Below are 16,242 nucleotides of genomic sequence, written 5' to 3' on the forward strand. Positions count from 1 at the left end.
ACAACAATGACTGGAGTTCCGGGAAAAGCCACCCTGTCACCAAACTCTTACCAGAAGCAGAAGGGGGGGGTTGGACCGAGGAAAAGCTCTTAAAACCAGTGCCTCTCTCTTTCTCCCTCTGTCCCTTTTTTCCCACCCTCCTCTTGCCTCTTGTGACTGTCCGTCCGTTTCTCCAGAGCTGTGGTTATTGCATCATCGCCCAAAGCAAAGACAGAGGCTTACTCTGGGTTCAGTGTGTGTGCGTGCATGTGTGCATGCAAGAGTTTGTGCATAGTGGATGGAGTGTGTATTTATGAGTGAGGTCTAAAGGGGGCTAAATCCAGTAAATGGTGTCACCAGGCTAATTGAGGGCTAATTAAAGCCTGCTGGTCTGGTCCCATAAACCCGTCCATTACCTTCTTATTTCAGACTCTGTCTGCTCTCATACACACATAGATGTATGTATGTGACACACACCACAGGAGCCTAAGCCTAGGATATGTCAGACTATCTTAAGGTTTGTTACATAAAAACAAATGAAAGAAAAAGTTGTGTTCCTTGGGTAAAACTGACACAGTATTACACTGAAACAAACATTTGTAAGTGTGTTACCTTTGCTAAGCGACAGAGGCGCAGTGCGTCCTCCCAGCGTGCAGAGGAGCTGTACTCATGCAGGAGGGCTGGGTATGGAGGAATACTGCTGTACACAAGTGAACCGTCTCCTTGACGTAACGTCACCTTGGTGCCGGCAAAGCTCAGAATGTTAGGTGCACGGCTGAATTCACTTTAAGGACAACAAACATACAGTGTGAGCATGTATATGTAAACTTACACCTTACAGACGTGATGTCACAGAAAAGCAAGCAAAGAACATTCATAGCTCCAGCCTGCCTGCCTGTTTGCTTACACCAAACAGTGGGTGTGAAAATAGTTTTAATGTATAGCAGAGAGAAAGGGCTGACTGTTAAGTAGCTTTGATTAAAATCACAACTTAATGACCATGCAGTCGATGACAGTTTGTATATACATGTGTGCCAGGATTTGTAACGCAAGAGTGCTTTGTGGTAGCCCACCACATATACAATATGCTGTATTGATAACATGCTGACAGTTCTGCTGCACTAACTTGTACTGTAATATGTTCAACAAGCCTTTCATACCAAATCTCCTGCAAACCTTGGCAAACTTGTAAAAATGGAGCCTTTTACTTTTTTGCATTAGCTCTTAACCCTGGGTAGCTGGTGTTCCTCATTCGCACACTGCATGAAAAACAAATGATCATGTGCCCAATGATACTATTCTGGCTGCCAGAGCACAAGAATAGTACAACTACAGGAAATCCTGATTCTATTAAAAGTAAGATGTTTGAAAAAGTATGATTTAGCATATGCTATGCAAAATGTTACGAGAAATGATCTGGTGATGCAAAAAAGTAGAGGTATATACAGTTCAGCAGGTCAAGCATAAAAACTGAACACATAGATTAAAAAGTTGCTTCAGTGTCTTCTTAGCTCTTATTTACATCTTCTAATACTACATGCCTCCAAGGTCTGTTTAAGCTCACATGAAAATTGTTCTGCTTTATACTCAGAACTGCGCCCAGCGTCGTATTTCAACATCACGACTCTTGGGAAGAGTACCAGTCATATATTTTAGACACTTGTAAAGGATTGTTTTTGTCTACCTGCCGTCCTTTTTCAACAGTGTTTTTGGCAGCAGCTCCTTGTCCGTGAAGACAGCATTTGGGCAGTACCACACTGTTAATTGGTTTTCTTGGACTCCACACAAGATATTAGCAGCATCATTCCATGCCATGCTGTGAACCATGCTGCCTATAAGACAGAGCACACACACATTTAACTATTAGGGTTATCAGATATTGGCAACACTATTGTGTGCACATCTGATGGAGCAAGTTCCCTCCTGCTTGTCTCACCAATTTTGCAGATTTTGGGTTCTCGCCCAAGATGACGCACAGATGTCAAGTAAAGGTCCCGGTTCTTGTCTACAAGAGCAATTTTCCTTTCATTGGACGGGCCACACTGGTCCAGAGCAACCTCCACCACCTCCAGCTGCATATGATAAATGACACACACAAGCACAAAAGGTAAGAGGGAACAGAGGAGTGATGGATGAATGACAAAAGAAAGGAAAGAAGGGAGAGTGGATTGTACCGTGACCCAACAGTCTTCCTGCCAAGTGTGTGTGTAAATATGAGCGGGAGAGACAGTGAGAGTGTGTATGTGTCTGAACCTGTGTGTGTGTGTGTGTGTGTGTGTGTGTGTGTGTGTGTGTGTGTGTGTGTGTGTGTTACTGGCCAGAGCCAGCTGGCTGGCTTGCAGTGTCTTGGAGCTGTGGTGTGCTGGCAGAGAAAGCCATGCTGACAAACAGTAAGTACTGCTACCTCCACTTCTTTTTCTTCTTTTCTGACTATTTTTTATTTCTTTTTCTCTTAGTTTAACTCCAAACCCCCTCCACTCTTTCTGCTTTTATTGCCTCTTTACCCTATGGATATAAGTTCAATTATTTTCCAGCAAAGACACTCACTCTGAAAAGATTGTTCTCCTGAGCAAGGCTCTAATGACATCATAAGAGCAAAAATAGGCTTCTATTAATAAAGCATAATAGGCGCAAACAAAGAGTTGTCATCTTCACCTATCAATCCATGTAAATCTTGCTTAATACAGTCCTAAATCCACAAAAGTTGAGGCGTATTGTGAAATGGTGAATGAATCACTTTGATAAGTCATCCCCAAGGCAGCAACATCTTTTTGCCAAGACAGACAAATTACTTTGACTTAGCAAATTAGTGGTTATGTAATACGCATATGATACAAAAATAATGCACGCTCCAAGTTACAGACAACAAAACCCAACAATAATAGTGTTTAATCTTTTTGTAGACTCTTTATTCGTGACATTATTTTTTGTTGTTAGACTTCTGTCTGCTATTGTCAGGTCTTGTGAGTACAGCAATCCTGACAGGATCACACAGCCCTCTATACATAGTTAAGCTTACAGAGACACACCAATTAAATGTTTATTATAAGTTCATTATACGTTAAAAAACATTCTGTAGTGGTTAATTTAATGAGTTCTGATGAAAACACTTAGGCTTAAATATAAAGGTAATTAATTAAATCTTCATTAGTGATCGATAACCTCTAAATTCCGAAGTGGTAATGCAGCCAAAAGATCCTGGAATGAAGTTATAAAGACTCATAAACTTAGATCAGATAATGATGACAATGGGTCAATCCAAAGGACAAATCAATTCAACTATGCTTTTCTGTGTTTACAACAACATGCATGTAATATATCATCAATGCAGGGCTCAAGTTGCTTGAAGATAACTACAGCAGCTCAGCATTTTGGGGGTACTTCACACTTGTTTTGCCGACAACTAACGCCAATTTATCATATGCAAGTTTAATCTCTCACTTATTCACTGCTTAGGTTTACAATTAAAGTGTAATTCCTGTTAGTATTGGTAATTTACTCACCACATATTAATACATTTATAATCCCATAAAATAATGACACATTCACCTTTTCTTTCATTTTGGTTTACTAAGTTAGAAAATCCTGAAGCTGCCAAAACATAACTCTCACAGTGAAATCCTCATATTAGGGAATAAGAATGCTGAAGTAATACTGGTACTGAATCCAAACAGTATCCATTATGGATGATATTAAAGCCCAGGTATCAGTACTTAAAAAGTTGGATTGAGGCATCCCTAGTGTAAAGACATGCTTATTAAATTAAATGTTATCATTAATTTTCCTGTATGTGTGAGTCTAAGTATGTCAGCTCTGAGACAGTGAGCTATTAAGTGTTAAAGTAGATGGATGAATGGCCTGACAAGTGATTTGAAAATATCGATTCAGCCAGCAGGAAAAAAACGATATTTTTTTTGGCCCTGTCTTTTAAAATAAAAAAGTGGTTACAATAACAGATAGTAACATAAAAACAATCCATAATTTCTTGTGGCTTGAAAACACAATAAAACAGGTGCACATGCTGCAGATATTTGCTTAAATTTATATTGATGGTTATCATACGTAACAGATGCTCATGAAAGACGTTTACTCTGTTGGCAATTTCAGGGCAGCAAAGTATTTAAGAAAGAGTCATCGGGTCAGATCACTTCCTTGCTGCTGTAAGGCATTTGGTCAATGACCCTCATTTATCAAATGTTACCAAAGTATGGGTTTATGCTTATTTCCACCAACAGATTGGCTTTTATCAATCTGAATGTGGGTGAAGGTTACACTCAGATCTCACACCAGGTCTCAGTTTGTGGACATAAGTTTCTAGACAGAGAGGAGCACAGTAAATCGAACTATGGTGGAGAATCATTCGATTGTACTAAAGCAGTGCATTTCTGGACAACAAGAGGTTCAGGGATTAATATTGAAATAATAAGTTGGTTACACTTGCAAATATACATTCAAAACCTGTAAAATACTTATGAAATTATGTTAAGCAGAGTGAGTTTTTAGCTGAAAGTTGTCGTACGCTGGTTGATAAACAAGGGCCAATATGAGGGCAAAAGGGGAACCCACCTTATGAGACAGGGGCTTCCCATCACCAAGGGATTTCCCAGTCAGAGCGTCAAAAAGAAGGATGACTAATGGGGAAAAAAGGACAGAGAACCACGAAAGGTTATCGTCGCTTAAGCATTTTATTAAATGGAGACACAGCGGCCCGCTCACCTTTTTCATCACTCTTGTCTCGGATGGCGATGGTGTCGTTGCTTATCGAGACACTCTGGGAATTAAGGATGTCAGCTCTCATACCAGGGAACTTGGGTGAAGATATCAGTCTACCCTCATAAGAGAACGTATACAGCCCTGCTCCATCAACCAGCACAAAGTGTCTGAGAGGAAGGCACAAATTATAGAGGATGAGAGCAGAGTCATGAGGAGTAATAGAGAGGGAAGAATGAGAGGAGGAGTGGGATGAGACAGATGTTAGAGAAGACACAAGAATGAAGAGTCGATTAGAGTTAATCAAAAGTCACAGGCAGGTAATTTCAACATGTAATTCACATTAACACGGCGTCGACTTACACAGCAGGACTCCTCAAACTCAGCTGTGATTTCAGAAGAGCCAGTAATCTTTTTAGCTCTATGCTGAGTGTCAGGGACACTGCACTGGAGTATTGCACAAGAGCTACTCCATATTAATCTAATTTCCCCCTGCGGTTTCACTCTCAGCCTTATTGTATGACAGAGCTAAAGCATTAGGAGAAGCTGATAGATGATCCAACAGCCTGTTCTCTCTCTCTCTTGTTGACATGCTCCTGGAAGAGTAGTGACTCACTTCTCTGCTTGCAGGATGAGGCTGACTGTTCCCTCCTTCAAGTCAAAGATAAGGGGAGTGTTCCAGTTTCTTGAGCTGGCAGAAATGAAGACAAAAATATAACACGTATCATAAAATTTGTGAACACACTTATTTCTGATCACAAAGTGCTACATCTGGAAAAAGTTAAGAGTTGGAGCAAGCAGAAAGAGGTTCAGAAATACTCTAATTGATCTACCATATTCTCCCATCAGGATTCATTATATTTCCTGTTTGTGTAGGGTTCGGAAAATTAGATGGGCACACTTAAGAGACTTGCAAAGCTGCATGGCATGGAGTCAGTGTATTTCATATGGGTTTGAATTTTATTCATTATTTTCATTTGAACTGCCCTCAGGATTCGGTCAATAAATATGACAGATGAGCATGTGAGAATTTATTATGTAAGTTAGCACAATTCTGAGCTCAGTGTGAACAGACGAGGAATGAAGAAGTGGGCTTCTTACTTATAGACATAGCACTGGAGAGATGTAGCCACCACTAGGTGACCGTAGGCCAAAGAGGCTTTGATAACTCGATCTCTGAACTCCAAAATGTCCACTGCATCATTCATCACATTCCTCACCTGAGGAAACAAGGAAAGAGGAAAGTGGACAAGAAAAAACACAAGTAGGGATTAAGATCTCAGAAACTAGGGAAAAACAACAAAGGGGAGACAGTTACCTTGGCAACAATGGGGTGGACAATAGTATTTATATCACTCTTAGCCTTATTTTTTTCAGGATATTCCTTTTTTATGTGACAATCCACAGCTCATAATCATCACATGCATCATAAAGTTGACCTGCGGGGTCCCCCAGGGGTCAGTCCTTAGACCACTACTCTTCTCCCTTTTACATGTCGTGTTAATATGTAATTCCACTTAAATGTGGATAACTCCCAGCTGTACCTGTATTTTAACTCCATTAGTTTTATTTATTTATATTTATTTTTTGAGTTATTTGTTGGGCTTCAATGTCTTTAATTGGACAGGAGAGAGAACAGTGGATAGTGGAGGAAATAGGGCAACACTGGGTAGTGTCATGCAGGAAAGAGGCCACATGCTGGATTTGAACCCAGGCCACCTGCGTGAGGGCTAACCTCATGGAACGCAACTTAAACCACCAGGCCATCTAAACTCCAATTCCAATAATTTAACCATCTTAACACACAGTACCTGCATCCAAGACATATCATGCTGAATTTCACAAATTTGCGGCTAATTTTTGATAAAACTAAAGTGAGGATTGTTGGCCCTGGTTCAGCAGGAATAATGACACATTCAGGCTCTTTATTACAAAATATCACCGCCAGATGTGAAAACATTTCCCTTTCATTCTAATTTTCATTTGTAAAGCCCTTGGTAACACTGTTTGAAAAGCACTGTATAAATAAAGTTTGTTATTTTTACATAGCACTTTGTCCAGTCTTCTGACCACTCAAAGCTTTAACACATTACATATCACATTCACTTCTTTGGGGTTAAGTGTCTTTACAAAAGACACTAATGCATGCACACGGTGGGATCTGGAATCATACCCCTGAACTTCAAGTAGGGAGGTGGTGATTCTACAACTCTGCCCCAGTTGCACGTTAAAGTTAGTCAGTTACACATTGGACTGATTGAAGTTTTTCACAAACAAAGGACACAGTCTACAGTATGTCGGAGGGTAACTGTGGTAATAGAAAGGCGTTTTTACTGTTTTAAGCATGTGTGTGCAGTGCTGGGTACTCATTTTTTCACCTGCATAGATAAATACTTCTCCCCAGCTCTCACTCTTTCTGAATGAGAAGGCCTCTTCCAGCACCAGGTGAAAGGTGGGGTTATTTTTACAGCTTTACAAATCTTCCTCCTCTGCCCCCTCCAGCAAGCCAAATTTACATGCAACACAACCAGGAATAAAAACATTTGACCGCAAGGTGGTAAATTTAGCTGGCTGATTCACAAACCACTGGCAGATGTGCACTTTTTAAAAAAGGGCTGCGAGGAGGAGAAGGGGAGGAGGGAGACGGAAAAGCGCCTGCGAAGCTGAAAATAAACGGCTGATGTTCCAACTTTGCTTGGTTTACTCAAATTGCTTATTGCTCACAACTTTGGCAAATGAGTGCAGGCCAACATGTATGTGCATGACCTTGATTCTGTAGATGTGCATGTGTCAGAAAGTGTATGGGTGTGCGTATGTGTGTGTGTGTGTGTGTGTGTGTGTGTGTGTGTGTGTGTGTACATTTGGGTGTGTTAACCGCGTGTAAACACTACCTTGTGGTTAGCACGAGTTTAAACAGCAGAGAGGGAGAGGCTAAAAGACAGGCTGGTCATTGTCATAGCAGGGCTGCACACTGGCACAGTGGTAGGGTCCTACTTTAATATGTGACCACAACTAGTCAGGGTCTGGGAAGTTTTTCCTCGTATTTAATTTTTTATAATCCTCTAGTGTCTAAGCTTTCTTATATGTATAATTTATTTCTTCTATTTTATCAACATTACTATTCTACTTTTGCGTCATCAAGTAAACTTAGATACAACAATGATATGATTCACGACACAAGACCAAAGAGGCTGAAAAATAGAGGCAATGTTAACCAGGCTGCATCTTTCTACCTGCAAGGTCCTCCTCTTGGTAAGGGTGATAACAAAGTTCTCCCACTCCCAGTGCTGCTCCACCACATGGGCAAAAATGACGTGCCCATTGCCGCATGCTCCAGCCAGCTGGGTGCCGTCTGCAGACCAGGCCAAGCTGAACACACTGCCTGTGTTTGGCTTCTCCAATGCATAGGACCACTAGAGGAAGAAAGAGAATAACATGGTTAATAATATTGATATTTCTCTCTAAACAGAAAAAGTTGGAGAAGAGAGTCGATTTAAGTTAAGTATAAGTGAGTGTGTTAATGTGGGCATATAATGTAAACCTTAATGCATAGAGAGGGGCCCAGTTGGTCAGTGATTGAGCTGTGATGAACTGTGAGACACTGAAGTAGCATTCGGCCCTGCCAAGTCCAGCACTCGCGCTCGTAAACATACACTCTGCTATCCTCATCTGTTACACACAGGGGGGGAGGGTTTATATATGAGCCCCCAAACTGAAGCCAAAAGCTGATTAACAAGACCTCTCCCTTTCTTTTTATGAGAATGAAAAGGTTTGACAAAGGCACTGCACTGCATCACGTCATCATCAGTGACGGTCAGCGATGGCGAAAGGCACAACTGAGAGATATGTAACCTTTACTTCCTCAAAGTCAAGACTCTTTATTTCATCCCCTTATTTCCTCTGCTTCCAGGTCTTCCAGTCTTGCCTTTCCACACTCCTGTCCCTCAAGTCTTCTGTAGAGTATCACATCAACGAAAAAGTATATTGTGCTTCAGTTCCAAACAAATCAGCCGAGACTGTCTGGATCCACTAGCCGGTAAAAGTTTTTCCGATTTCTTATTTTCCAGGATGTTCACTCATAAGCCCAGGCAGCAGTGGAGAGATTAGCATGGCAAGGTCCACCAGACCTCTCTTTTTCTGAAGACGCATGAGGCAGACTGATAATTGGAGTTGGACCAGAGGTTTCTGACTACATGCAACCACACTGTAATCTCCTTATGGAGGAAAAGTGCTAATATGAGCCTGCTTGTCTGTGATGGATGGACAGGTGTGGTGCAGCAGGGCAAGAGCCTCAGTGAGGTGATGTTTGGAGAAAAGCTCTCAGTGTTTGCCGCCTCACTTGACGCAGCTGCAGGATGTGAGGTGTGGTATGAGGTAAGAGCCTGAAGGCTGCAGGTTAGAGGCCTGCTGCTTGGATCTCTCTCCCTCTGCCTTATATATGTACCGCTCAGCTGGCTTTGATCAGAATCCACCCAGCAGTTAATGTCATATCAGGACCCAAAATAGCTGCAGAGAAAAATCTTTTGGGCTAGAGATTGTTTGTTAAATTCAAACTAATTGCTATAGATCTTTCTTCTTTCTGCAGCTCCAAGCTTCCTCACTCATAAATCTGGTAACAGGAATGAATTTGCCTTTCTTTATATAGATATTATTCTCTCCTCCCCATACATGTGCTTGTGTATGCGTGCAAAAAAAGCTCCACAGCCAAAGAAGCCTGGGCCGGGGCCAGCGTTTACAATAATGAGGGATCTCATCTATTCTTCAACTAACATCTTGAGATGGCTCGCTCTGCGTTAAAGCACCCAGGGGGAAAGAAGTTGGGAGCAATGGAAGAGAAAGAGGGGATGGATGGATGGAGGGTCAGAGATTGGGCTGAATGTATACACCAGACTGTAATGAAGCAGGACATATGATATCAGCCCGAGGAGCACTGCTGGATCTGTGCTTACCTAATGCTTTTAACACATTGAGCCATTTGACTCAAGCCGGCAGCCAGCAAGTGAGAAAGTGTGTGTGTGTGTGTGTGTGTGTGTGTGTGTGTGTGTGTGTGTGTGTGTGTGTGTGTGTGTGTGTGTGTGTGTGTGTGTGTGTGTGTGTGTGTGTGTGTGTAAAGTGGGGGTCTTCTTTATGTGTGCAGTACTTGTGTGCTTATGTGTCAGTGTGTGTTTGTGTTTGAGAGAAAAGATGAGATAAGAAAGTGTAAATACAGTAAATTTCAGAGTGGAGGAATATAATACAGCTTATCAGAGAAAATTACGTGTGTGTAGATGAGGTGAAACAACTGTTCACTTTTCTTCCCCTTTCCCTGCGAGTGTCAAATGGCTGTTTCGAAGGTGTGTGTGCCTATACGTAAAGGAGGTGCAAATCCTCAGGCTTGTCAGAGTTGTCAGCAGGTGTCTGACTATGGGACACAGGAGGATTTCCATATCTGTCCTGAGATGTATGGACTGAGCCAGAAGGGGAGAAACCTGGAACATGAATACGTTTTTTAGAGCTTCACCTCATCTAAAATCTCTGCAACAATTCCTAACCATTCCTATTTTATCCACCTTTTTTTCATCTAGATAAGAAAAATATTTGGAAAAAAATTCAAATTGTTATTTTGATCTTTTTAGAAGAGTTGAAGCCCAACTAAACACCCCTTAAACTTAAAATAAATATTTCACTAAAAAAATAAATTCTAACCAAGCTTTTGTCTTACTCTTATAAAAAAAAAAGTGTATTTGACTTAATATGAGCCAGATTCACTTGACAAGTAAAAAAAAAAGACTAGTTTCAAGCTATTAAAAGACAAAAATGACTCCTGCACTGTTTGTAAGAAGTAAAAAAAAATAATTGAGATTGAAAAGAGTGTAGTTTTTTGGGGAAAATATTTTCCTCCTTCAAGAAACAAAAAAAAAGGTTTTTTTCTTTTCCCATTGGCAGCTTCTTTTTACTCTTTACAAGTAATTAAGGTCATTTTTATCTTTAAATATCGTGAAACACAACATTTTACTGAACTCCTCAGGTAAATGTGGCGTATATTTAGCAGTAAACAACTTGCTCGGATGTCTGTTTTTGCACAGTAGGACAACAAAGTCTTCTCATCTTCTACAATCTTAGTCATTTAACAACTAAATGATGTGTTCCAGGTTACACAAAGCTCAATTACCTGTTAAATTATCAATTAATTTCTTGAAATAAAGAGAAATTGAATGTGGTAATGCATAAAGATTGGTGATAAAATGACTGTTCTATCACCAAAATAATGTGTGCAATTACACAAGTTTAAATGACTACACAAAATGTCTAAATATGATAATACCACCTGCAACTACAAATAAGCACAATGATGCTACACTGTTTCCGAATTTAAAGGTGTATATTTTTCCATATGTGAAAACTACACAGATGCTTGTTTTTTGTATGAATAAGAAATTTGTTTTGGTAAGAAACAATGCAGGGTCAAGACAGTCCATCAGGAAGCAGATTTGTCGAAAAAGAGAAGGAACTCCACTAACTGCTGAGAATTTCCAGATTGAGGGTGAACGTCAGGATTATTCTTGTGAGCTGAGAAGGAACTTGAATATGCAAACATGAAAGTTTAGGTGGGGCTCGTCCACTCTCTGGTCATTGAACCTTGCCCGCCCACAATGGGCAGCTTTGTGGTCAGAGAGAAGGTGGCAGACATGACGTGCCGTTCTCAAATGGAGAGAGTGGGGGAGGCCCCTCAAAGTTTACAACGAGCTACACACAGAATACGTGTGTTCTGTACATACAGCAGCAAAGTATGGTTGAACATGTAGGAAACATAATGCGGGCAATAACGTAAACCCTCATGTTTGTGTGTCTGTCTGTCAACGACGCTGCAGAAGACCAAGGCTGGCTGCTGTCACACTTGTGATGATCACTTTGAACACCAAGCACAACACCCACACGTGCATCCTGTGTGTGTTGACATGTGTGTGTTAATGTGACTCATACACACACAGACGTTGGTTGCATGTAGGTGAAAACTCGGAAGAGCTGAACTGGTAAAATGACTCATTACGATGCTACAGTGCAACATAGAATGATTCCATATTGCTGCTTCAGTACTGATGTTGATACCTACACTAGATCCTACTGGTTCTAGTAAAAATCAGAGATACAACAAAATTGCTGATAGTTTTGCAGATAATTGCAGAATTGCAACAACAGACATGCATGTGCATACACAACCAGTCTCAAATCACACAGCCTCTTTAGAGCCTCTTTAAGGACTGTGCTCCCCCCCATTTCACCTCCTCACTCTCTCCCCATTCTCAACATATGTTTATCATTAAGACTGGCAGGTGCTGTGGGCCTGCCCCTTCTTTTCTATTGTTGCCCTGCAGCCGCAGCCAACATGGGGAGGCCTGCAAAAAGGTTATGTACAAAAAAAAGTTAGCTCAAAGGCATGGACGTGCTTACTCCAAGAACCCTTAAAATTACAACCTAAGCCTGTTGCTAAAGGCAGTCTCTGACTCTTACTGCCTGTATCTGTATGGTTATATGGTTACATAAGTGCATATCTATATATATCTATATCTATCTATCTATCTATCTATCTATCTATCTATCTATCTATCTATCTATCTATCTATCTATCTATCTATATATATATATATATATATATATATATATATATATATATATATATATATATATATATATATATATATATATATATATATATATAGCTTGAATTGTGTTGTTTAGTGACAAAACTGTTACAAAAAGTAAAATCATTTCATAAGTGTAATGCTTAAACAGTTATGGATAGGGTGTTTAGGAATCCAACTGTCAAAAAATATATCTTTCTATATACTTTAGTCTACTTTGCATTAAGACATATTTTGGCACAGTATGAGGACCATTCAGTATGACTAATATTTTGACATGTTACTTGTAAATTTTCACCTGCACTCGATAATGTTTCGCTTACTTGGTGTCCAAAACACCCAATGAAACAATACATACAAAAACAAACAGCAGATAACTTGTGAAACAAGAGACTTAAAGAGGAGCTAGGACCATACTTTAAAAAAAGTTGGAGCAGAAATCAAAAGTGTGTATCTGTGCCACTGCTTTAACCCTTCCCCCTCTTTCTTTCTGCACCACCTGAAACAGAACTCTGGTCTCCATAGTTGAGGGTTAGAAGAGTGTGTCTGAGTGTGTGTATTGGGGGGTCGGGCCAGGGAAAGGGTTAATGACACATGTCTGGACTAATGGCTCCCAGTGGAGCTATCTGCTGATTCAGCCCCATTACTTCACAAGCATTAAATATGTCTGCCCTGACCGCTCTCTGCACACCCCCCCCCCCCCCCCCCCCCCCCCCCCCCCACCCCACCCCCAAAACCCCAGCCCTAATACAAGTCAACAACATACTTATCATGAGAGTTTTAGATTCTCGGTGCTCTTTCAGCCCTTGACACTTCTGTCACATTGAAGGAAGCTAGTATGCAAACTTGGGAATGCAGAAATCTTGATGCAGGGCAAAAAACCAATCTGCATTTTATACATCTAAACAGCTGAGCCTTAGAATGAAATGTATACGATCTACAGAAAGTGCATATAGTGAGTATTTACTGCTACATATTGATGCTATCTGTAGCTTCATCCATTTAAAACATCTCAATGGAAGGAAGTCTAAAAAGACAGCTAAGTGCAAAACTAACCAGAAGAGTTACAAAGCAAGAATTTAGAACTTCAACATAGCTTTTAACCCTCTGACACTTTACTAAAATGTTCAGTATTTTACAGTCAAAACTTAATCCTAATGGTGTCCAGATTCAGTCAGCCTTGCTTTCAATGTTTGTTTACACAAGTTCAAGCTACCACTCTGCAGTCCCTTTATATTTTCATATGACACTATTGTTTTGTTAAAAGTGGCTTAACTTTATCATTGTGCTAGCAGGCTAGTAGGAGCTGGCGGGATCCAACCTAGTCCAGGGTTAACAGTCTTACATAAATCAGAACAGATGGCAGACTCTCTGCAAAGCCAGCTGGCCTCAGTTTGCCTGTGTGTCTGTGTGCAGGACAGGACCTGGCAGTGCAGGTACAGAGTGTAACTCCCTGCACATAATAAACACATAACACGTGTCTGAGTGTAACGGACACTGGACACATGCAGGCAGGGATGAAATGCTGACACAAATTCACTCTTCAGAGATAAAACCCTGAATCGAAAAATTCTGTGAGATAAGAAAAAAGTGATTTTTGAAAAGAGGTCTTGTTTTAGAAAAGAGGGAGTAGCCAGTTAGGAAAAGGATTCATCAATCTCTAACGTATTAGGAGGCCTTGTAAAAGTCAGCTTGCACTGACCTCTTAATGGGGGATGGGTTTGACTATCAGAGAAAGGAAAATCTGGGCATACATCCAGGATACATGGCTGAAAAATGGCTTCTTGTGATTCAACACAAAAAATTGCAAACATTAAACTAAGACCATGAAATCATAATCACTCTGTAAGTAAAAATTGGGTTCAAGCAACATTTTTGTCCAGAAAACATCACTGTATTTTTATATCACATGCAAAACTTAAAATGTCATACCTGAAGCTAAATAACTGCGTTTAAATGACTGCAAAGACTCAGTATCATGACACTCTTGAAAAGGAAATCAGGAGTACATATTGCATTCAAGACTCCAAATAATGTCCCTGACAGAAAAAAAGCATGAATCTGACCAAGAAAAAAAGGGAGTCTGAGATGAACCGTGTATGCAAGAAATAACAGTGACAGTGCACACTCATAGTAAAAGCAAACCATGAAATTAGTTCAATTTTTTGTAGCATCACAGAATCATCGCCTTAACAAAACACAGCGCAGACTGTCAACTGTTGTAGTAGCCATTAAACACTAAGTGAACTCACGAGCACTTAGGAGTATTTTCTACGCCTGCTCTACAATAAACCATTTGCATTCCCTGACTCTACAATAAGGCACAATAACTACGGCTATCGTGTAAGCCCATTTCTAAACATAGGCCAGTGAGAGGAGCGCTACAAATCTCTGTATTGAAATACCCACTTGGCTCAGCTAAAGAGATACAGAGGCTGGGCTGAGTAGAGTGGCACAAGTTGGAGATTTGGCAGAGCGAAGGGAAACAGAGTGAGGGGGAGGAGGGGGTGAATGAGGGGGGAGCAAGACAAACTAGAGGGGGGAGAGAGAGGGAGAAAGAGGGAGAGAGAGAAAGAGAGAGAAATGATCCACACATGGTTTCATGCTGGAGCCTCAACATAGTAACCATAGACACATGCTGGGGCCTCCTGGGACTCATCAGTAGGACACAGCTGTGAGTCGGACAGCAGAATTCTATTAGCACCAACTATGCACACACATGCACAAGCCCACGCACGCACAGGCACAAGCGTACACAGGTAATTTTGTTTTTTTGACTGTGTTTTGGCATGCTACAGCTGGAACATCACATAAGACCATTTACTCTGATTCAGCCAAACTTTTTGGCCTGAGGTACCCCCACACTCTCACAGATGAATTTATGTGCCCCTTCATTGATTCCCATCTATCATATTCTGGTTGTACAACACTACTGAGGCTAGAAAAGTAGATCGTACTTTTACACTTTAATGCTTTATCCTAGCTTTCCAAACCATACTTTTACTTTTAACTCATTATTTTCCACAGACAACTAATAGTTTATTATTCTCACCACTCATCCAAAACCTCTTGTTTGCAAGTTGAAGAGACTTAATGTTCCACAGAAATATTTTAACCTCTTACTGCCTGAATTAATTAACAATTATAAAAATAGATTGTTTTATGTGTTTTTTGCATTCTTACAGATGTTCAATTAAGTTGAGATTAAATATTTGAGTATAGTACACACAATAGTTATAACTAAGTTATATTAAATATATATAGACATGAGAAGTTCATCCCCTGACCAATAGATTGTGACACAGTGGATCTGATACAATCTCTGGTATGTGTAGAATATGAATCAATTGGTAATAATAAGATACAAAGGTCATTTCAGCTGCATCAAGACCTGACAGGGTATGTTGCAAATTTGTGACAACAGGCATCAAGGGGTTAAAAATCAGATACATTTTTTTTTCTAAGCTTCATACAGTTCCTTTGGTGAACCACAAGTTACATTACATAATTTACAGCTAAAAATACCTTTTTTTCTCATACTGGTGTTTAAAAAAGAAACAGACTGATTTCTTAACGGTGAAGCTCCACACTTCATGAATCCCTTTCCCTCTGGAGGCCTGTTGGGGGCAGAGTTTTAGGCAGACTTTGGTGTTTGAGGCCTGCTCCTTCAATGAGTCAAGAAAAAGTTAGGCGATCCTTAATGTGATCAACTCATCATTCCAGCAAAGTCTTGTTAAGATCTTGAGAAGATCTCAAGCTTTTTCTGGAAGACACTGTTTCGTGCAGTTAACGGATGGATATAGCGATTTCAACAGAATATGAATATGTAGCCGTTTGAAAATCTGCACCCTTTGAGTATGGATATCCAGCGTTGTTACTTTATATCCATGTTTAGAATAAAGAAAAGCATCTGGCCCCCTCTTCAAGTGTT

The 16,242-nt window shown here is 40.4% G+C and overlaps 1 protein-coding gene across 3 annotated transcripts in view; it reads right to left on the reverse strand.

The window, feature by feature from the left end:
• ift80 (intraflagellar transport 80 homolog (Chlamydomonas)) overlaps positions 1–16,242 on the reverse strand; it is a 39,065-nt gene that overhangs the window by 3,405 nt on the left and 19,418 nt on the right. For all 3 annotated transcript variants that reach the window (XM_074679215.1, XM_074679216.1, XM_074679217.1), the window contains 8 exons: positions 7,923–8,102; positions 5,791–5,909; positions 5,306–5,380; positions 4,696–4,859; positions 4,546–4,610; positions 1,916–2,051; positions 1,664–1,811; positions 592–763 (listed from right to left, as the gene is read on the reverse strand). In XM_074679215.1, coding sequence (XP_074535316.1) covers positions 592–763; positions 1,664–1,811; positions 1,916–2,051; positions 4,546–4,610; positions 4,696–4,859; positions 5,306–5,380; positions 5,791–5,909; positions 7,923–8,102 — 1,059 coding nt within the window. The remainder of the gene's footprint in view (positions 1–591; positions 764–1,663; positions 1,812–1,915; positions 2,052–4,545; positions 4,611–4,695; positions 4,860–5,305; positions 5,381–5,790; positions 5,910–7,922; positions 8,103–16,242) is intronic.

Source organism: Halichoeres trimaculatus, unplaced genomic scaffold (genome assembly GCF_033239565.1).
Source record: "Halichoeres trimaculatus isolate MK-OKI-2021-1 unplaced genomic scaffold, fHalTri1.1 fHalTri1_scaffold_9, whole genome shotgun sequence".
Classification (NCBI taxonomy): domain Eukaryota; kingdom Metazoa; phylum Chordata; class Actinopteri; order Labriformes; family Labridae; genus Halichoeres; species Halichoeres trimaculatus.